Below are 23,550 nucleotides of genomic sequence, written 5' to 3' on the forward strand. Positions count from 1 at the left end.
CCTAATTTAACAAATCAGCCAAATACACCAACACACACACACACTCACCCACAGATGCTTCCTGGGCCTGACTATGGAGAAGTCACCCATCTCGCCATACAGCGGTCCCCTGTAGGAAGCAGTGGGACAGTCATGAGTCTGCCGCCCAACCCACAACCTGCTGTAGTGTGAAACCCTCTGCTTCACTGAGTGCTGCATGGCTGTGCTAATGCAGACTATCATTCAAACACTAAACCTAAAAAGTTCCAGAAGTTCCATGATATTTATAATGTTCTGGACAGACCTGACTGTTTTGACTTAAGCTGGCATCTGTGCATGTGCCGGAGTGGATCAAAAGGCATGCTGGGAATGCAAAGGGGGAAGGTGCGCTCTGGCATGTGGGCACAGCCTGCTGAGGGGTGATATTTTTGGTTCTGCCCACCTCTCTTGGGCTGACTTGTTGTAGGTGCGCCGTAGTGTAGAAGCGGGGCACAGGGGGTGGTGGTGGGCAGTTGTTGCCAGGGGAGGTGGTGTGTTATTTTCAGTCCATTGTGTCTACTTCCTGCGGGTCAGGGGTTATTGGAGCAGGGTGTTGCAGACTTGACGGAGAGGAGAGGAGGGGAGGGAAGTCAGCCGGATAGGCAGGAAAGTGGCCAGACTCATTCGACAACAGTCGCTGGTCAGCAGCTTGCTTGCTTAGCTTGCTTCTCCCTCAACGTTCTTATCTGTGCTGAGCTTGGACTCTTCAGAACCAGGTAAAGAACCATAACCTGCATTTGAATAACCAGCATGTGCTCTCAGTAAGCTTGTTGTTCTGCATCTTCTTTTTCCTTTTCTTTTGATTGTGCGAATGCTGTTCTTTGGCGATCCTCATTTGACAAATATCCTAAGCTTTGTAGCTCTCAGCCTGAGGTCAGAGAAAGAGTTAACCACCAGAAGGTTGTGTTATTCTTGTGTGTCATCAGTGTGGAGATGTTTATTTGGCGCGACAGCCCACCACAAACATGGAAGACAGGAAGTGGGTGGAAATTTGATGACTCTTATGTAACATGAACACCACCTTGATAGTGGTTGTTTTGGGCATGGGTTTGTCAAGAGCATTGGTTGCCGCACTTTAAATCAATTATAGAGCCCATTCACATATACAGACCAGAGGAACTGCAAGAGATTCATATATCTTTACAATGAATCCGTTGAACCTTTTCCACTTTATTCAATTTGAGTGGTTGGAATTCTTCGTGTAGTATTTTGCTGTGATAGTTTATTAGCAGATAGTCTATTAAGTAGTATTATGATGTTACATCATATAGTTGCAAAGGGAGTATTACTGATTTGCATCATAAAAATATTTTTTTTACACTTAAGGGATAACACAATCTGAAAACCAGATTCACATAATGGCTGTAAATGCATGGCATAATCAAAATCAAACATTGCCCATGTGATGTTGATCTAATTTGGAAAGAAAACCATATTATTTAATTTCTATGTTAGTAAATCATAAGTTCATAAGAACATAAGAGCACAGTCATAAAGTTCAGGGCTACAGGGAGTAAAAGAGTGAGGTGTCCACCACAAAAACCAGTAAATGCTTGAGATGATGAGCCTGCAGTCTGTAGGCTAATTATAGGTAGGACCACAAGTGTTCTATATCGTGGCATTTCCATGAGAAATAAGTGAGAAATAAGTGATAAGTGGACTGCCCACGCAATGAAATGGCACCACCGTGCGTGTGAGCACTCCCAGCGAGCGCAGCGGCAGCTTTCGCACAAGAGGGAACTTTTGTCTTTGTGAGCAATGTTACAGTTTGCGAGCAGAAATGCAATCTTGAGCATGCACACAACCTGAAAGAGCGAGAAGAGTTCATTGCCCATGCGCAATTAGTCTGTGTGCTCTCCAAGCCTTTTTTCTGTGCTCAAGTTTAATTTAGTTTTGACAGTCGGGGGCGGGCTCAGTGTTGGGCAATTGTGTCTATAAATTTCATTGGTTACTGTAAAGTCACTGCCCTTGAGAACATGAGTTTTTCATTTATTTTTTAATATTTTTTTGTTTTTCAAATGCCACCCGAAGCCCCCTATTGACTGGTCTACAACTCACAACTTACACAGCCATTTGACCACTATATACTGTAGTTAATTCCAATCTGTTAAAACTGATTTTATTTTAAATTACTTTATTATTATTTTTAAATGTAAACGGCCAAATCACAAAAATGGACGTTGATCCCTGTTAACGAATATTTGAATGTTCAGTTTTTTTACCCACAGCTTGGACCTAGTCCATGCCAGAATACCTGATGCCCTTGTTCCAGGCTTTGGTCCAGCAAGGTCAAGAATTTACTTTGTTTATATACTACATATTTGCTTCGGAACAATTCAGGAGACCAAATACAACCAAGAATCTCTGGCTCGAGAAGTAAAATCAGATGGGGATTTCTAACTGCTACCTCAACTCGGGTCAAACTTTATGCAAAAAGAACTGGCTGCAATGCAAAAGATTAGCAAATCATCAACCTTGGTTATTGAGTTTTCACAGTGCAGAAATGATTCCCTCAGCTCTGTCCATTTGAAAGATCTGTGACCAGAAGCATATTTCAGGATAGCATGTTCAGGATTCCCTCTGGTGAGTCCTGGAAAAGGAAGGACATCCCAACAATGATTTCCCATCCAGGGATCTGAATCCAACTCGGGCTTTGCCCCCAGCTTTTTGAGCACCTTGTGAGACTATGACAGTGTAAGATAAGGGTTCAGCATAAGGGGTTCTAAAGTTAGACCCTGACGGACCCCCAAACACTACTACAGTGACAAAAGGAGGCAAAACAGGAAATCTTTTAGACCAGAGTGTGTGTTGGGAACAGATGACCAGGAAGATAAAAAGCGCTAACAAAGTGGAAACTTCCACCAAGGGATGTTTTTTTGCCTTGTGTGTGTTTTTTTTCTGTCCGTTTTCTCTTTTTCACAAAGCCCCCATTTCCTGGAAAACACAGTAAGAGGTAGTTGGTTTAGTTTTGATGAAAGGGCTAATACTGAGTGCTTTTGTACAGCATAGGTAACTACTGACGCTACTGTGCTCCCTCACTTGTAGATGATGTGAAGCTATGTTAATTTTTAAGCCTGCTCACTCTTGGTTAATGCTTTACCTTGAGAGTGCGGGTTAAGTTTGAACCTAACCACCTGTCTGAAAGAGCGATAGGGAGAGCAATGGATAGTGGTTTTTGGCATACTGGGGTTTCATTGTTGTTGGAAGTGGCAGATTTCAAATCTGGTTGGTAGAGAAATGATTGAACCATTCCTGTTTTCCAGAACTAAACTAGGCCAATTGCACTGGACCACAGTTCAGAACTATTGATCAGTTCTTCACTTGCTCATGCTCTCTCTCGTTTGCTCCCTCTTTCCCACCTTCTCCCCTTCTCTCTCTCTCTGTTTTGGTCTCTCCCTCCCTCTCTCTCTGGACACTAATGAATGATATGCAACGACCACTTGACTGAGTTCTTGTCCCCGCCCTACGAGAAACTGAGTGCAGCAACAGCAGCAATCACACTAACAGTTGCACAGTTTCCTAGACTAGCCATTGGAGGAACAGAGTACGCTGGGTTGTGTGGAATGATACTAGGGCCTGCACTCTTCGTTGATGAGAAAACCTCTCCAAAATCCCTCAGAGAATATAACACCTGCTCTTAAGAACTTGGGTAAGAACCGTTACTTTGATGTAGGAATTTAATGTGTCCAAGTTTTATGGAAAAGATAAAAGTTGACAATCCTCCAAAGTATGTTTGCATGTTGCAGAGCCAATAACGGTGCAAGTGTGGTTTCTGTTCTCAGATAAAATATTTTAATGAAGAATCATGTCATTGTCATTGTTAGGCTTCCTGTGAAAGACCATAGATTAAGAACACCTGCAGACGGTGTTTCATGTGAATGTTGGTCTTGGTGTGCGCTGCTTGCAAAGATAGCAGTATGACTACCAGCGTTTGTGTTCTTTGGACAGTTACCGTAGATTGTTGGGGCTGGGGGTCAGATGGCGCCTGGCTGGGTGTGAATTTCACAGCTGCACATGAAAGCAAAGGGACTGTGGGATGGTAAATGGAGGGAGTGAGCAAGGGATCTTGTTTTGATCCTAGGTGCTCCTCATGGCGGATGGTCAGTGATCACATTGATGAGGCATACAAATAGGCTCCAAACGCACACAATTGGTGTTTGTACTTCTTGAGTTTTAAGCATGTATCTGTTGCTGTTAGCAGCACAAAGCATAAACTGGAGTATTTTTATTGCACACACACAAATGGAGACACACACACACACACACACCTTCTTGACAGTACACAGCAGATGCCAGTTTGCCAGGTTATTTCCAGTGATGTAGGAATGCACAAATGTTGCAGACATGGTATATGCCCAGCTGCATAACACGACTGCTCTCCATTTGGTATGGAGCCAGCGTGTATGGCTTTGGAGTGTGAATGCAATGCTAGACATTTGCAGTCCATTAAAAATGGACTTCTGGTTTCCAAGGAGTTCTGGTTTCTGAGCTTTGGTTCTCTTGGAAGAATCAGTTGAGATTCTGATTGTTGTTTTTGTGACCTGTGTGGGAAGATGGGGCCCTTGTACAGAAAGCAAAGATGTGATATTTCAGTTTAACAAAGATTTGTTCTTGTTTTCTCTCGGAGAAGAGAGAAATGGAGAGGTTGACTCTCACGTGGGAGCAGCGCTAGGCCGTGGAGATGGATGAGATAGTGGATGAGTTAAGAACCAGTTGGGAATTGTAATTTTTGTTGTGGGTGTTTCTCAGATGGACAAGGAAGGGTTCAATAGGACACACACACACACTCGCACACACATGCTGATGTTGCTGTTGCTTCAGTGTGTTTGCCTGTGTGGTCCTGTTTTATTCTCACTCCATGTCTCTAATTTTCTCTGCTGACTCTGGCCTCAGCCCTATTTCAGGTGCTAGAGAAAGGGACGTTTTTATTTCTCACTGAATGGTTCTATTGGGACCGCCGACCTCAGCGAAATGGTTTCCCTGAATTAAGTATAACCTTACAGCACACACAACATATTTACAATGGCTTTTAATTTTCCAGTTGACTTTTGCCCTGGGTGTGGTAAAGCAGACTTACTGGAGAATTAAATTTGAAGGTTACATTTGTTGGACAAGATAATCAAACCTATTGGCCGGTTTGCTTGGTTGATATTCCAAAACAACTCTGCTCATCCGTGACGCTGTTGTTTAGAGCTGATGTCTTAAGACGGAAGTGGCGGGGGTTGGAAAAGAGTTAAACGTACCTCTGTCAATATGCAGAAAGGTGCAGTCTGCAAAGCTCTCATGCGTGACTTAGCTTGCTCAGGGCTGCCTGGCAACGTCACTGCTCTCTGTGCTCATGAGTGGGCATTTCTCATTATAACACAACATGATGAAAAATACAGCTACTAGCTAGCCACTGGTCCACTCTGGACTTGAGAGGGTCTCCTGTCACTGACTAGCGTATCTTTGTGGCATTAGTAGAAGTGTTTGGAGTCAGTGCTCTGCCAAGGGAGAGTGCTTGGGAAGCAGGCAAGTGGAGGAAACTGTCCCTGCTGTGGCATCTCTTTTATTTAGAGTGTAGATGGGAAGCAGAATCATAAAGTCTCCACAGGAAGGAGAGGAAGGTTCAGACCCAGGGAAGGAGGAGGATGGAGCCTTTAGATGCAACCCAAGAAAGGAAAAAATACAAGGAATGTGCATTTCTTCATGGTTATGAGTTATGTGAGGATCTTCAATAGGCCATGTAACTTGTTTCTCTTCTCTTCGTTGTGTGTGTGTGTGTGCGCGCGTGTGTTGCTAAATGAAACACCCATGAATCACTCCACCTTCATCTGTTGAAATACGTATGCCCACTTCATTTTTTTCAACTTAAACACACACGTACACACGCCTGTCCCTCCCCCTCTGATTTAGCAGTGGCAGTTAAGGAGGGTCTGGGGCGACCTGATTACATAGAACAGGAAGTCAGAGTAGGGAGAGGTCACAAACTGCAGACCCTCACATACTGCAGCACACGATAAAGGCAGAAGGAGCAAACAACAACAACACGCACTCACTCACTTATAATAACAAAAATTCCACGAGACACTAAAGGAAAATAGTTCCTTTTGGATATCCAGCTCACAAGGTAGGCTCACTGTTTTTAACTCAAATTCTTTTATTATGGATAATGTAAGCATCGGAGGTAATATTGAATAGCCTGTGCAGCTTTGTGGTGTGCTCACATGCGCTGATGGTATGTTTGTGATAGAGAGAAAGAAGCCAAGAGAAGGTGGGCCACACAAGACAACTGGAAAACTTTCACCCGGGGCGAAAAAGCACACGTGTGCACTTGTGTGTGTGTGTGTGTGTGTGTGTGTGTGTGTGTGTGTGTATGCAATATTTCCCCTACAAAGAGGCAGCAGTGGCACATCGTCATTGTGGTTGTTTGAAACTTGCTTTGCTACCAATCCACATTCATTTACAGGCCCAATTAAACAGTTCCTCTACCCTAGAATCAGCAGTTCTTTTGAAAGCCACTGTTCATATCAGGATGAGACTGAATGACAACTGTGTTTGCGCTGCCTGGGTTTCAGTTACTTTTGCTTTGAGTTTGAACTCCTGCTGCGTTTAAGAAGACATCAAACAACAGAATTATTGTGATGTGTCCAGCCAAATATAGCGCACTGTGCTTTGTGTGTTAAATTGACTCAGGGATAATCTGACAGCAGAGACGCTGAAAACCACAGTGATGTTCATTGCCTATAAGCTTGTACCTTACACTGCAACTGCTGTGTGATGATGATGAATTCACATCAATCTCTATACTTAATATAAATTTCATAAAGATGTAACAAACATTGCTGGATACAGATTTTGGATTAATTGAATAGATGTTTCAGGGGTCATTGTAAGAAGTTCTTGCTATATTGTTTGTTACTCCCATCTAATTTTATTTCAGCTGCATGTTTGATGCCCCACTGTGATCGAACTTGTTCAGTCGGTGTGAACGGGGGGGAGTAGCTCGCCCGAAACAGACTGCTAGAGAAGGGGAGAGATTATCAACAAATGAAAGAGATAACTATGTTCTCTCATCATCTGGCACTGATAAAAGGGACACATTTATTCTTTCTATTCTATTCATTGGTTTTATAGAAAGTGATCTGTTTATCTAGTTATTTATTTATTTATTTATTGTGTCAGGACAAGAATACACGCTGGTAACACTAAGATACATTTTGTTGCCAGTTCATTACATTTTGGATCTTAGTCATGGTCTTAGTACAGAAGTGTGTGTGTCTGTGTGCGTATAGCATCCAGTCACAGGTAAACCTGAGAACACCTGTGAAACACATGTGCTCCGCTCCTTTTGTCGGAGCACCCTGTTATGCTGCAGTACTGAATTTTAAAGCTGCAGCATTTAGCCTGTTTTTTTAAGGTCAATATTTTTGACATTTAAGTAACAGTAAATAGATATGATATTACACATTATCACATTATCTTTGTCTGTGAGCCTGTGTGTACATGGCTTAATTTCCCCATTGGCCTGAAATGGGATTTTGTTTGGGATGTTTTGGGGCGTACACCATTTGCTGTCGGCATGTGTCATATTGCTGCGGCCCACGGTGAGCTGGGTTGTGGCTATCAAGGTGAAGCAACAACAATGGCGGAAAGCAGCAAGAAGAGAAAGTTAAGCGAAGCTAAATGTGCGGCAGACAAGACCCGTGCAAAAACATGGGTGGGTGAAAATCAGCATTGCTAATTTTTTATTTCGGCTTGGCTTCGTTCACCGCCTCCTTCTTCAAAGCCTGTGATGGGCTTTGTGAATGCCGGTTGCCTCAGCCTCAGGTTAGATGCCGTTTCAAGGTAGACGGCTGATCACGATGAGTGACAAGTTTTAGGGCGTGAACTTGCCCAACTGAGGGGGAGGAGGGTGGGACTCACGGTACACTTGGCTGCCTCTAGGCAAAAAGTTGCATATTATAACTTTAAGTGGTCTCTCAATGTCTCATTTCAGTTGATCGTGTGTGTGTGTTTGTGTTTGTGTGTGTGTGTGTGTGTGTGTGTGTGTGTGTGTGTGTGTGTGTGTGTGTGTGTGTGTGTGTGTGTGTGTGTGTGTGTGTGTGTGTGTGTGTGTGTGTGTGTGTGTGTGTGTGTGTGTGTGTGTGTGTGTGTGTGTGTGTGTGTGTGTGTATTATGCCAGTTGAAATGAGAAATGGATCCAGATGCTGTCTGTGCTGTGTTAGGTTGTCTGTATTTTAAGGTGTTTGAGGTAACCTAGTTTCTGTCTCTCTTTTGCCTTTTCTCTTTTTTTTTTTTTTTTTTTTAAATTTGTGTACTGATTCGACTGGCCCACCTCCCACACTTCTTTCCTCTCATCTCGTCTATCTGGCTGGCTACTCAACACGACTAGAGGAACACGCAGTTGGCATGTAAACAAACAACCTTGATACACACTGGGACAGTCTTTAGACATTAATAGTCAAATCTCCAGGTTTTGGCCAGTTTTTCAGGCTGTTGGACTATAGTGTGGCAGATGGCGGGTAAAGCAATGAACTTTTGAAACGCTAGAATATCCGTTTTAGTACAGGTGGGTGGATGTATAAACACTGCATAGTGCATGATCATGATCTCAACAGAATAGATGACAAGCATTTACCATATGAAACTTAAATGCCATGAGTGGGTCTTTGTAGTGGTTCCGGTAATACAGATCTCAGATGTTAAGGTCAGAGACTAGTGGTACAAGTGGTCTATTAACCGCTGACCAGGATGCTGGACCTCAGTCATACGCGTCTCTCATGGAAGTCCCCTTTCCCTCCAGCAGGCGGAGGGCGGATGACGTTGGGTGAACAGCTTCACTTAGCCAAAGGCCACGCTCTCTAACGTTGCACGTTAACTGCCCTCTCTGGAGCTCAAGGATGTAAAAATAGCTGTTTAGCAAGAATCCCAGACATGTCCCGGTAACAAAGACTGATTTATACAACTCGCTTCACTAAGCATAGAGGAGCTTTTGTGCGTCCCCTCCTTCTCCTTCTGCAGACCTCGTCACCAAGGCCATGAGCGCCAAAACCTCTGACGCTCTTTACACTCTTTCTTAGAACGGGCTTTGTTCAGGGCGGTCCCAGGGTCCTGATAGCGAAGCTCGCGGAAGCATAATGCTTTACAGGATTGCGTATTTGTTAATGCCTTTTATATTGGATTGCAGTGTCATTTAGATATTGTTTCAGGACATTTCTGCGTCAGTAAATGTAATTATGCAACCTTAGAAATGATATTCCGGTATTGGCCCAAATACTTGAAAATGTCACATGCATTTTGCACAATTCATTATGACAATTTTGTTCCCAAACCCTCTGTATTCCCAAACTAGTTATTTTCCAAAATGATTGGTAAAATGAACAGGATGGTATTAATGACATCTTTCCCCAGTATATCCCACTAAAGAGTATTTTCACAGTCTTTATCAAAACTATCTTAAAATTTGCTGACACTTGCTAAATCATCATTTAATTTTCTTTTTAAATCTTGACACATTTGTACATTGTACTGATTATGTAGTAGCTTCAGCTTTTCTATCTATATTATCTTCACATCTGAACTTGTTTGTATAGTACATTGAACATTGTACACTCATCATGATTTTTTTTCTTTAACAAGTACAGATTCTTCAGAAGTAATGTCTCCCATCATGCGTCTAAAATCATTTGCATATGAGAAGAGGTTTATGCTGGGCTGAGTTGAACCCCTGGGCTAATGTTCTCCGTGGGCCCTGTACATGACACAGATGCACTTTAGCGTCCTAACAGCATAATCGAAACAGCATAAACTCACCAAATCCAACCAGCTAGGTCTTTATTCCATCAGACTGACTTAGCAACATATTCAGCCTACAACATTTATAAGCCCACATATATCCAAAGACAACTACGGGAAAGGCAACAATGTAGGCATCAGCTGACAGCAGTTGGCGCTCATCAACCTGAATCAGGCAACATCAGTGAAGTAGAGCATCAACAGTATAAACATCAGACAGTACGCAGGTGGTTCTGAATCCTGGTTCTTGGTACCCAGAAGAGCCCTGCTAGTTTTCATTCTAGTCACCTAATCAGGAACTGATTTATACCTGGCATGCAAGGACTTGAGGACCAGGATTGAGAACCACTGCAGTAGGCTATAGTTTTAGGCTGTATTTGTTATGACATAAGCCACATACATTCACATTGAAGCCTGGAGTATGATAAAATATATTTGACTCACCACTAATGATATCAGAAGTTTTTTTTTCCTAATTTTCATGGAGGCAGAATCCTGTTAAGGTCACACCTGCTCCATCCGGCTGACATCTGTTAAATTAACTTGTTAGCCTCTCTAGCTTGCCTTTGTTTTGTTTTTCTGCTATACACTCATATTTTTTCATCCAGCTTTGTGCGTCATCTTTCCACATTTCTACCAAAACAGGTTGTAAAAAATCTGTTGCGATGGCTTATAATAAGTACCATTAGTTGTTATACTATTGCAAGGGAATTGCATTCTGCAGATAATTATCAAGAACGAAAGATCACAGGCAAGACATACAGTATGCAACAATCAATAGAAGTCCCACTGGACATTATGTTCTTGGGGCTCCCTAGTAGCCGGGGCCGTGGCTGCAGCCCATGTGGCCCTTTGGTTAAATGCAGCCCAGGGTGTATGGGAGTTGTGAAAATCTGTCACAGCTAAGATGTGAAGATTTTTTTAAAGTTAAATTATCACAGTAATACAACTTTTATTAATTAGATACTGCTCAATGAAGATGAGACGTGATAACACTCAGGTGTAGAGGACTGAATGGCTCTTGAGGTCCATGACGCTATGGCAACTGCGCTGTGGTAAAAAGTCAGTAATCATTGCAGACAGTCATGATCATGGACATTGGCGATAGTGTTATTGCTGATATTGTGTCACTACGGTGTAGCATAAAACCTTTTTACCGGCCCATCCTAAAACATGATACATTTTCCAGCTCCACTATTCATATTGGGACTTGGACAACTGTATTTGCTGTATGGGGCATGCTTGAATGTTTAGGACAAAAAAAAAGATAGTTAATGCCATTCTGGGCTATAGCTATTTGAAGGAAGCAAATGGTATTAAAATGTGCTGTGACTTAGAACTTGTAATGAATTGAAGTATAAAAAAATTCCCATTTTAATCCCCATGAGCAGTGAATAAGATTATAGCACCTAACGCCTTACATTTCTCTCACCTCCATTTAGTCGTTCTTTACTCCCTCCAGTGAGACTGCAGTCAGAGTACACAGACCAATGCTGAGACCCTGGTTACTGTCGTATGTTTAATTTCCTGCCTGGGTAAGGGACACTGTGTGAGTATGAAGCTAATGCAAGAAGGATTCAGTGCCATGTCATATCAACTGACCATAAAAGGTAGTCTGTTTTCTATGTAGCCATAAGATGTTGTCTGGCAGTGATTTCTGGCAGATTAAAGGATAGCAGCATGTACTAATTTGTTCCATTATCACCAATATCTTGACCTTCCCTCCCTCCTCCTCACTCTATGCTCATCCTGTCCCTTCTTTACTCTCTCTCTCTCTCTATCCCTGGCTGTGTTTTTCTGCGGAACAAACAGAGAAGCTGTCCTAGCCGGGATGAGTCAGTGCAGCTGGGGTGCAGGTCATTTACCCACAGCCCACTCACACAGGACAGATGGCCTAGCCTCTTCCATGCTGCTAAGTGCTAACTATGCATCCAGAGTCAATGAGCTAAGCTAATGCTAAGGCCCACTGAGTGAACTGGTCAGAGCACAGCTAATGCTAACAAAACACTGAGCTATGTTGATGTGAATCATGTACCTGGACTAACTGAGACAGACAGGCCAATTAAATTCATGGAGTCACAGACAGACAATGGGTTACATGGGCTTTTGTTGCAATTTTGAAACATTGTTGTGAAAGCGTTACTGTGACTGCATTTGTGAACCAAGTTGATTTAAAATTAAGTTAAAGCCAGCACAGAAGGTAGCCTAAACACACCCAGCATTTCAGAGCCTTCCTCTTTGTGTGCTGGTTTTTAGTGTCTGGCTACTGCGTCCAAGTGGGACGTGGCCCCATGACCGGATACTTGCTAATTAGGTTTTTTTTTTCATTGACTGTGAGTGTGACTATTTACCATTACACAGGATTTGATGTTGCAGTCCTTTGTGCCATAATCCAGAGTGAGCATCAATACAGAAGCCCAATTCAGATGTCAACAAGGATGACGTACTAACCCATTAATGGTGACCACAGAGAAGAAGATCAGGCTATGGCGTAAATCGACAGGACCATCAGACAGGCAGCACCATTCTTCTTAAAACACTTAACACCATGCTCAAACTGGAAGAAATGCATACATACAGTAGCCTACAGCAGACTGAATCATGCAACTGCTTTTTTTATTAAACCCAAGCTTCTCAAAAACTATGTTTTAGCAGCATATTTAAATTGCCCATGGTTTAAAACTGAAGAACTAAAGAAACAGCTGCATTCAAACATTCAAAATAAATAAACATCAGATACATTGAAATCTTGTGCAGATCTTTAAATGAGGGGATTTAATTCCAGCAACTGAGTTCAGTATTAAAACACAGTTGCAATTTAGAACACAACTCAACTCAACAAATATCCGTTAAGGTTTCATTTTCCATTTAATGGAAGATGCAACTCAAACAAATATCCCCCAGCTCAAACAAATATCCTTTCCATTTCCATTTCACCTTTGTGGCTATAGCGGTAACCTACTGACACACACTTGCATTTCTGGAGTCGTCCTCCAATGTTCTGATTACTTGTTCAAGAGAGGCAGATTCTTCTTCAGACAGATGAGCATGTCAGCCCTGCCAGCGGTCAGCCTGTTCCCCTGCTCATCAATAATGTTGCAGGCTGTACTGAATAGTCTTTAACTTGTGCAGGGGGCACTGAGATATTTAGAGGCAGTAGCAGCCAGGGGGGGAGACTAGGATGGTTGATTCTCTAGTATTGCAAAGCGCACTGACTGTGGAATAGTTTGCTCGCTGAGGTGGGTTTGCACTTGACCAAGGGCACCTGTGCTGATTGGCCCAGGACCAGGTCCTGCTGTTTCACAATCCTCCAGGATTTCATCAAAAAGACTGCCAAGGCTGCCCTTGCGTGTGCTTCCAACATAGACTACGTACCTACCTACCTGTCTTTGGGTGCATCCCAAGTCTCTTATTTGATATTTTCTCGCTCCTTGATCCTCGCTAGAACCGGAAGTCGTTCTGGTCCGTCATTTTGAAGGTCGTCCCAAAGCTCTTATTTCTGCTCCAAAGAGCGAGGAGCGAGGAGGGATCTCTGAGGAGCTATGAGCGAGGATACACGAGAGCAGCCTTCCCGGAAGACTTTCAGCTGAACGCCATGACGTCAATTCTCCGCCCCTACATCTGGCAAATTTGAACGAGATGGCAGAGAAACAGTACAAGTGTAAATGCCCGTTATTTTATGCTTTTTGATATATAACATTAATGCAAGAACATGGGGAACCTAAATTACGTTTATTTCATCCACAACCCGTTTTGTCATACAGAAATGGACGTCGCTTCACATGACGCTTCAGAGGAAAGGACGTCTCATTTCTCTAAAAACATATTTCCTTGTTTTCTCTCTCCTCGCATGGTTTCCTTGCGTCTCCATGCATCCTCGGTGGGAGGGACTAAGACGCAAGGAAAAGACGCAAGTGAGGGAAACGTGGATGCAATTTAAGAGACTTGGGATGCACCCCTTGTATCTCAGATCTCACAAAGTGGAGTGGTTTATATTCTACGTTGCTTAATTGTCTGTTCACTGCTTCTCGACGGGAGCTTTTCATTGTCTTAATCCCTCAGTTGACCTCGTTTTCTCGGTTGAGAAGGCATTTATGGACAGTCACAGTGGGGATCACATCAGGTGCAGAGGTAGACGAGGAGCTTAACACCCTGGTCAACTCCTCAAAAGAGGCTAGAACGTAATGTCTTCAATAGCCCCCACTGGTTAGCAGTCAGTTGGCTGGCAGGTCTTGATCAGTTGCATAAGCACTCAGGGCCCATTTATGTGTAAGGAGGCTCTCGAGCATGTAGTTTGTGCTGTTTCACCTTGTTTTTACATCCTGCTGCAGTGTGTGTGCGAAGCATCCTAAATTGGCAACCCCAGTACTATCATTCCCTTCTTCATGTTGTTTGCATTGGCTATCAAACTGACGTGAACTTGGGTCTTCTCATTTTTCCCCTGGCCCAGGATCTCTTCCGTTGAAGTTGCAGTCGTGTCCCCTATGTGTGTCCTACAAAATTGCTTGGTATGCAGCATGGCTCTTTGCAATGTGAAACTTGCATCCTCTCATTGCGTTAGGCTTAGCAGTGACATTGGACACACAAATGAGCTCCACATATTGGTAGCGAAAGTCACTGCAGTTACATCTTTTGAGCAATCCAAAATAAATGTACACACTTGTTTGTACAGCTGGGGGATAGCTGTTTTGGACAGATAATGTCGGCATGGCAAACTTGTAGCGAGGCTTCAGGAAATTCATTACGACAGAAAGCGGCAGGTCATCCAATGCAATAAATTTTACAAGTTTCTCTGCAATCATCTTTGCTTTGTTTCTATCTTGGGGTTCCCGTGCTTTTCAAATGGTTCCCATAGTGTTTATTGCCAAGGCGTACTCAGTTTCTTCTTAGCACTTGCCTGTGTGAACTATTCTTTAGTGTGATGCTCGGGGCAGCTTTCGCTCAGGAGGTAGAGCGGGTTGTCCACTAATCAGAAGGTCGGTGGTTCGATCCCCGGCTCCTCCAGTCCGCAAGATACTGAACCCCAAATTGCTCCCGATGGTTGCGCCAGCACCCTGCGTGGTAGCTTGCCGCCATCGGTGTATGAATGTGTGTGTGAATGGGTGAATGTAGGCAGGTGTTGTAGGGTGCTTTGGATAAGAGCGCTTAAAAATGCAGTCCGTTTACCAATGCAGTCCATGCTGCCACCCCTCAAAACACAGATAATAATTGCATAAGTTGCATGGACAATTGATCGAAGAAGAAAATAACAGAAAATAACTATCTAACTACTATTCACTATCGGCCCAATACCGATGCTGAGTATCTAACTGGTGCAACCATAGTATCACAGCGCCCCCACAAGTATAAGGCCGGTGTTTTTTAATGCATTGCTTACCGTCAACAAATCCTATTGCCAACAAATCTTGTCCATGTAGCCGGTGCCCAATAAAACCATGTCCCAGCGGCCATAGAACTCCATTGTATTAAAAAAACGATTAAAAACACGTCAAAGCCATGCCGTTGCTCTGGGCAGCATATTTCATCATCACGATGCACCGGGCCATCCGGCTTTTTCCTCAAACAACTTAATAAGCCGGCTGTAAACACGTTTGCAATCTCAGGAAAGTAGTTCCGTAGCATCGAAAATAGTCCCCGGCGTAATAAAGAATTTGTTCCCATTTGAATTTGATTTGGTAATAACTACAACAGTCTGACTTTTCGTGGTTACAGTTAGTGATTTTTAAAATTGAAACTATGTCTTTGTGAGCTGTATTTCAAGGTTTTTAGCTTACAATTGGAGCCAATTACTTCCGGGTTGACGGCTAAGAACGGTACGTGGGAAGTCAGAAAGTAACGGGAGTAGAGCAAACGCATTGTTGATTTTGTTATTTTCATAGGATTTGTTGACTGTAAGCAATGCATTCAAAAACACCGGCCTTATCCTTTAAGCTCTGTACATGAATGCCTAATTCACCTAATAGTCTTAAAGTGGACTTGGCTACAAACTCTCATCATCCAACCTCCATGGGGCGTAGGCTAGCATGGGGTTCACGAATGCTCTTCCTGAAACAAGAATGCATTAAGACCATAGACTGTGAAAAAAGATGGACATAGTGAATGTGACGTCATCCATTGGCTTCTGAGGGCCGTTTTGAAGCTTGGAGATTATGTTTACGGTCGCCACCATGTTGACCTTTTTTGGAGCCAGAGCAGCCAAAGTGAGGCAAAGGGTGGAGGGTCGAGGGTGGAGGGTGGAGGGAGGCAAGCAACTCGAAACAACCCCATGTTTTATCTGTTGTATCCTGTTAATTAATTAGAGGCACATTAGATTAGATGAATTGAAATTAGCTACTAAGACCATAACCATAAAATTTATTGACTTAATATTTTTAGCTAGAAGTTGGGTTGTGGTCCCATTGACTTGCTTGGTACCCTATGTGCCCATCAATTAGGATTTACAATGTAACATATTTGCTATACATTCTTTGGTTGGCCATGCTTATCTCATTGCCTTGTGTGTGCTTCCTAGGACTATAGCATTATGGTATTCTCCAAAATGTATTTACTCGCAGCTGAAAGGAAAAGGTGTCTTCAGTGACTTCTGATTGCCAGAAACATTAGCTACTACGTACATTGCTAAACAGGAAGGGAGATTAATAAAATAATATAAAAAAGTGGTCATAGCAATATTGATATTCATGATATTGTGTGTGCATGTTGTCTGTGTGCGTGACTTGATTTTGTGCATGCGTATCACTTATTATATTGTGGAATTTGTTGCGGATATTAGTGATGGGTTACCTAGAGCTCAAGGTAAACCTGCTTGTCCAGTGAATTTGAAACATTAAACTAGTCCCGTTTCACAGTTGGAGTAAGGCTGAAAGAACAATGCTTTAGCTACAGTGTTGGCTATCTGTTTAGTGTCTCGTTATTACTCTACTGCTCTTCTTCGGCCCATTGCATTTAATGTGCCAGGCGGGCACATGCTGTGCGTACATTAACACTGCTAGCACATGAGCCAGGAACAATTCACACACAAATGACTCCGGGTCACTTTTCACACATTGTCCAGCACCAGTGTCATAGAAACGGCACACATCTCCATGTTTTGAAGAGATAGTCTTGTCTGATGTCCCAAATGCTTTTGCTGCAGGAATACAGAAACCCACAGGCCTGCCTCATTCATTAACCATTAGAGATATGGAGGATGAGTTTAAGTATGCAGTTTAACAGCCCATGATGACAGTCCATTCGCATTAGCAATTAGTGCACTTAAAGGCTTTTTAGGCTGCATTAAGCTATCTATGGCATGAAGCACGATTGGCCTTTTAAGTGCAGTAAAACTGGAGTTGTTGGAGCCCGAGTGATGTTGCAGGGATGGTTCAGTAACCAGCTTCACATATTTAGAGTAACAAATAACAAATTGGTGTAAACTCCTTTTGTAGGAGAGCCTGAATTGAACATAATCTCACTTTTAACAACTACAGGCTACAGGTAACATGTGGATCCGATTTCTGCTGTCTAGCCACTCAAGTCTTACCACAGTTGGGAGTCATGTCATGTCCTTAATCAACACACAATGGTGCCATACTGTCTTATTCATTCCTCTGCTTCCTTCCAGCATAGTCTTTGATTCGGATCAGTATGGAGTTTTGTGATAGAACCAACTAGTGCTGGTGGTCCCACAGGACTTTTTTGCAGTCTGATAAGGAAACATGCACTGTTTCCATGCTTTACAACTTCATGTTACTGGGAAAAAAAATGAGGGACTCTGCATGTTGCACAAACAAAAGCTGATGAGTTATTATTATGGATGAGATTTGTCAATATCTAAAATCGATGGCTGATTTACTTCAGGGTGATGTTTGTATTGGTGCCAGTCAATGTTGAAATTTGAAAACAGTTTGTAGGTGTTTATTTCCTAGACTCGGTCTGTGTAGCTGGCGCAGGCGGTGGGGCCCGAGTACCAGATGCTGTAGAGGAGCTCTGTGATAACACTCCTAACAAAGGCCAGTGTCCTCTGGGGACCGAGGCTGTGGCGCTACAGGCCTTTAACTGTGGAATGGAGAAGGGCCCATGCTTCCCTCCATATTTATTTTGTCTGTCTACCTATGTCATGCAAGTACGCCTATCTAGATGTATACACACAGGTGCAGAGGTTGGTGCTCCAGGGTGCAGCTAACCTGCCTTCTCTATCTTTCTCTCTCTCCATTCTTCCTTCTCTCTGCAACCATATCAGACTGCCTCTCTTGCCTGTTATTTCCTCTTTACCCTCTCTCCCTCCTCCTCTCCCCCAACTCATTCTGTAGTGCTGTTGGGTCAGGAGCCCTCTGACGGCAGCGTGACTCCACTCAGATGGCATCTCCTCCCAAGCTCCCCCCACCCTTTCTCTCTCGTCCTCTTAGTCAGACCCTCAATGCCCTCTCTGTCTGGCCCCCAGGCTGTAGGACCTGGGTGGGGGGATAGAGGGTGTCTTCCTGTTTCTCACCCTATCAGAAGACACCAGGACGCTTGGAGAAACGGGGGGAGGAGGGGGATAGAGAGGGGCTGGCGGGGACAGCTGCCATGCCAGGGGAGCCCTCCCCGTTCCAGTCCAATATCGTCCCATCCCGTCCCATTCCCAACCCTGGGGCAGGGAAGAGCGCACTAGGCTCCAACAAGTTGAAGTGGGCTGTGTGATTGTTGGGTTAGTTGACTGGTTCAGAATCTGTTTGGCTTCAGTTTATTTGGGCGTAGTAAAGAAGTTGGAGCGGCGGTATATATGTGCTGCTGTCAATAAGTGCGACATTCTCATCGACTTGGACTAACTGGGATTTGATTGTAGCTGTAACAGCCCTTAATTCAATACACTACCTACGATGGAGTATACAAAACTAAAAGTCATAGCACAGGACTAGAGGCCTCATCCTCTTCTCCAAGGAGCCTTGGCAGGAGGTAGGTAATGGTGAACAGATACTCTCAGCTCTTCTGCGTAAGTCCTCTGACTGCTGTTGTCCAACGTGGTGCTATTCAGATGTGTGTTTTGACATTGGGGCCACTGTAATCTGCTGTGGCCTGAGTATGTTATGCTGACCGTATGTGTATGTGTGTAAATGATATGCCACTTGGCTCAGGTGAAAATGCCTCTCTGTTTATGTGTGCAGGTAATGTTTGATGGGGATGGAATCTGGCTGTCAGGGATTTGGAGACTTGTGTTTTGCTGTTTCTTTCCCTGGGTTGTATTTTGTGTGCGTGTCTGTGTGTGTGGATATGTATGTGTCTGGTGCTGAATTTGAAGTTGCGGTACGTATCAGTGATAGGAATCAGTGCAAGTGTGTACGCTCGGTGCATGAGGAGTGCTGTGTGAAAGCACACAGATGGAAGAGAGATGCTCACACTCTCACACAGCTTGTCAGCCTAGAAACACTACTGTAACCAAGCTAATGTGGAAACACAGAAGCAGGGGGTGCAGAATTGCTTCGGAACTGCTCCTCTCTGAATTGCAACCCATTGCTTTTAAGTGGTGTCGACCTGCTCCCCATTAATGTTAAAATTACTATACTCTCTCTTCTGTGCTGTTTGTCCCTCCCAGGCGGGGTAGTTCTGTTTAGCAGCAGGTCTCGCTTGCCTCTGTCTTGTGCATCTACTGTAAAACTCCGGGCGTCAACCTTCTCACCCTGGGTGGGGCTAGCCCTGCTGTAACCTAAGCTGTTGGTCCCCCCGCTCTCCACGGGGTAACCTGACCCTAGAGTGCTTTGTCATGTACCAGAGAGAGAGGTTCCCTCTCCACACCCACCTTCTTTGTGTGACCACATCACAACACAGACACATCAGGGCTTGTTCTGAAGTCTTTTCACTTTAGTCCATATGCTTAAAGTTGGTAATTGGTATGTAAAGGGACTATAAAGATACGTATATCTATAAAAAGTATATCTATTTAAATCATTGTAAGTAAACAGAATGTCTGTGTTCCCACTACAACGACAACAAAAACAAGAACTATAACAGTTTTTGTTCGATCTCAGAATGATTTTTTTTTATGCAGAGACTATGATAAGACATTTTCAACCAATCAAATTAAAGTTGTAGAAAGAAGGGGGGGCAGAGAATTTGGTAGCACACTGCAGGCTTAATTTGCTGAGGAACTGTTCACAAATATTGTTGTAGTGTGAATGCTTAAGCATCAATGTATCTTTATAGTTTAAAGTTATCTTTATAGTTAAAATTAGAGTATGTAGGTTTAAGCCTTGTTCGCACGACGTGGGTGTGTTTGTGATGATGTAATGTAGGCTTTTTGAACTGCACTGTATTAAATGCAAGTGGTGGACTGCACTTGTCAGTGTGTGTGTGTGTGTGTATTTGTGTGAGTGTGGAATACCATGCAGAGTGTGTGGATGTTTCTGACAGGCTGTGATGATCCTGCACGATTTCTCTATGGGAAGTGAAGTGTGTGTTTCAATTCTTGATGTATATGGTAGTGTGTGTTAATTAGCGTTTTTGTGTGTGTGTCTGTGTGTGATTCCTGTGCATGTGTGCAGTTAAATAGTCAGGGGTTCTGTATGGGGCTGCTTATTTCTTCAGCCTAGCCTGGCCTGTTTGTGGAGGGAAAGGTTTGATGCTGTCCATGCTGTCTCAGTCTGGGGCTTGGCCCACTAACAAAGGGCACCCTGTGGATGGAAAAACAGCTGAGGGATGAAAAAAAGCCCACAGCATTGTTAATCCGGTCAAAATCTTACCCCAAAAAAACAACAACAAAGCTTTAGTTTGCATTCCTTGCACTCTGTTGGCATGCTTCCTGAACTGTCTGATCTCAGCAGTGGTTGTTTTTCTACAGGGTCTCTTCCTTCATTTCAAACTCAAGAGCACTGGTTGGAGAAAAGCTCTTCTGATACAGTATTCATCTATTCATCTGATATGATGTTCATTGTTTTCTGTAGTGCACCATTAGATGGAAGACTCTTCTATAAAGCGCCCATAGACACTTCCCCCTAGCTGTATCAATAAAAGGAAATAATGGGTTTTTGGATAAATCCCTTGCCTTAGGACAAAATCCAGTGAGCTCTTGGATAAGGCTCCCTGGTGTTTTGCCCAGAGCTCATTTTTGATCCCAAAAACAAAATGTCTAGCCTAACTGCTATAACTAGACAAAATTCCCCAAAATTCAAGTTCATGACCTTATTGGGTCTGTATGCAGTGAATGGCTGCTGGTTAACTTCTCTAAAAACTTGATATACACTTGAAGACTGCAAATGCGGCGTAGAAACTGTAAAAATCTGGGAACAGGAGTATACCATCAGTGTAGTGCCACAGTCACCCTGCTGCTGGCTTTGTTCATATTTCATTTTATAGAAGAAATCTTTCATTGATTTGATTTCTTAATACAAGGACTCATGGTGTTACAGCTGAGCATCAGTTTTAAACAAATTTTGAAGCTGTGTGGTTTGCAATTGTTTGCCAACTTTAGAGTAAAATATATCTATATTTTGGATTACAATGGGAGCTGATATTTGTGATGTTTGATGTTTGATATTTGCGATTTTTCATAAACTTGGCCTCAAGAATCCATAACTGATATATTAAAAAATCCTGGATTGGAAGAGAAACACCTGGTCTCTTGTTGACTATCACATTACTAAGTATGTCAGAGTGTACTTTGGGATCAGGCTTTTGGCACTAAACTGCCCCCTAGCTATGTATAATGAATGAAAGTCACAGAGCATATTTCCCTGTCTCATATTTTTACTTTCTCAACTATGTGGTATGCCCTGAATTTAAACTCCTCTGTCTGCTATGTGGTCCCTCTTTCTTACAGACAACAAATCCCATTTAGAAAGAAGACCTAATTGCCTGTTTCTCTTTATAGATTGGGTTATTCACCCCAATCAGGGTGCTAGACCAAACTATGTGGCTTTTGTTCTGGTTGTCCCAGACACATATTTCTGGTTGCGGACCTCTTCCCTCTGACTCCCAGTGTGCCTCAGTGAGGGCTGTGCAGCTGGTGGAGAATGCACACAGCGACACAGGCTAAGCTGGGACACACAGGCTAACCTGGAAAAATAAAGCATTTGGCCGGCCTGCGGTCAGTTCGGAATGGAGCAGTCAGTGTGAGAACACACAAATAACCTTTGGCCCGTTTCTCTGCCCTCCTGCAGGCATGGAAGAAGCGGTGGTTTGTTCTCCGCAGTGGCCGTCTGACAGGCGACCCAGACGTGTTGGAGTACTACAAGAATGACCACGCCAAGAAGCCCATCCGCGTGATTGACCTCAACTTGTGTGAGCAGGTAGGTTTTCTCACTCCCACCAGCCAGTGACTAGCACAGCCCAGTGGCACGTTGCTGCTAATATATATGATTATTTCTTGCAAAATTCCAATTGTCATATGCCTAGTGGTATTTATAGGTGCACATAAACATAGGTACATAAATATACGCATTCAGATAGCGTACTTTCTCTTTGACTGGCTATAAATCATATTCACGGTCGAGGAACTGTTTCTTGACTGATGCCGTGTAAAGCTAAGCCCAGTTGGTTGCTCCTTCAGGTGGATGCTGGGCTGACGTTCAACAAGAAGGACTTGGAGCACAGCTTCATATTTGACATCAAGACCATTGACCGTGTATTCTACCTGGTGGCCGACACTGAAGACGAGATGAACAAGTGGGTGCGCTGCATCTGCGACATCTGCGGCTTTAACCCCACTGATGACGGTAAGGAGGAGGACATCAGGTGTTAAGCTAGCCACACATCAGCGCTACCTCAACCAATTAGGGCACAGTTCAGACCTTCACTTAAAGGTGCTACGTGTAGCATTTTAACATCAATACATTTTTGCTGAGCAGATTGGCAGCATCTGTCATCCATCCATCCATTACATTTTACATTGTGTATCACCTGGGCCGGATTTCTCTGGAAAACTATTGTATTGCTTTATAGCCCAAAAGGAGATTGCTTTGCAGCATAAAACTGGAAGAGGGTGGTTGTCTTCCAGTGCAAATGGAGCCAAAGCTTAAAAACTACTGTTTATTAATTATTTATGAAACTATTATTGGCAATTATTATTGTTATCAACTCTTATCCTTCTTCTTGTTCTTCAAAACAATTGCATTCACAACAAAGCCAGGGAGGGGGAGCAACATCTCACCCCTTCTTTTTTTTTTACCCCTTCACTAGATTGTTGGATGTCTGCTCTAGTTAGTTAGTTAGCTAGCCTACTCGTCTCTGTTGTGGAAGTGTGACTCCATTGTTTGTGTCAATCACAAACCACTACAATACAAGGTGGTGACGGGGGTGGTGTTGGTCCATATGATCGTCCCATATGACTGATGCTTAAAGTAATATTTTGTGACATTTTCATTGAAATCCATGTCTGTTTTGCTCCTCCTGAGTGGAGGCTTTCCACAGGGTATTTCAGTTCAAATGCTGCAGACTGGTCTGATTACAAGGATTTCAGTAATTTAGTGAGATTGAAATTGAGGAAAATTTGAATTCCCATAAGATGGGACCTTTAAATCAGGGTGTACCTCATCTCATTAGCAATAAGTAAAGAAATAAACTGTACAAGTTGAAGGAGTGTAGTTTGACTGGTCTCCCTTTTGATTTAGCTCTTTGCTACTCAGATATCTGCCTCTTTTTCTTATGGAGTTAGATTAACCAGTTATGTGCACCAGAAGGCCTCTGTTCAATACAGTTCTCAGCCAAGGCCTAATGATCCATGTGTTGAGATAGGCTCACGTTACCCTTGTTCCCAGTACTGGATAATCAAAGCATTGTGTGCCTGTCAGTCCCACTGCCACT

The 23,550-nt window shown here is 43.3% G+C and overlaps 1 protein-coding gene across 3 annotated transcripts in view; it reads left to right on the forward strand.

Annotated features, from left to right (window-relative positions):
• The window catches only part of gab1 (GRB2-associated binding protein 1), a 59,682-nt gene that overhangs the window by 20,477 nt on the left and 15,655 nt on the right, over positions 1–23,550 (forward strand). For 2 of the 3 annotated variants that reach the window (XM_071521554.1, XM_071521556.1), the window contains exons 2-3: positions 21,909–22,037; positions 22,298–22,463. In XM_071521554.1, the coding sequence (XP_071377655.1) occupies positions 21,909–22,037; positions 22,298–22,463 (295 nt within the window). Of the gene's footprint in view, positions 1–6,028; positions 6,128–21,908; positions 22,038–22,297; positions 22,464–23,550 lie in introns of those variants that run through there. The other variant, XM_071521557.1, reaches the window with a different exon arrangement.

This window comes from Centroberyx affinis, unplaced genomic scaffold (genome assembly GCF_046629955.1).
Source record: "Centroberyx affinis isolate AG114_WGS23_722 - 3 ecotype Tasmania unplaced genomic scaffold, CSIRO-AGI_Caff_v1 ptg000898l_1, whole genome shotgun sequence".
In the NCBI taxonomy this organism is placed as follows: Eukaryota; Metazoa; Chordata; class Actinopteri; order Beryciformes; family Berycidae; genus Centroberyx; species Centroberyx affinis.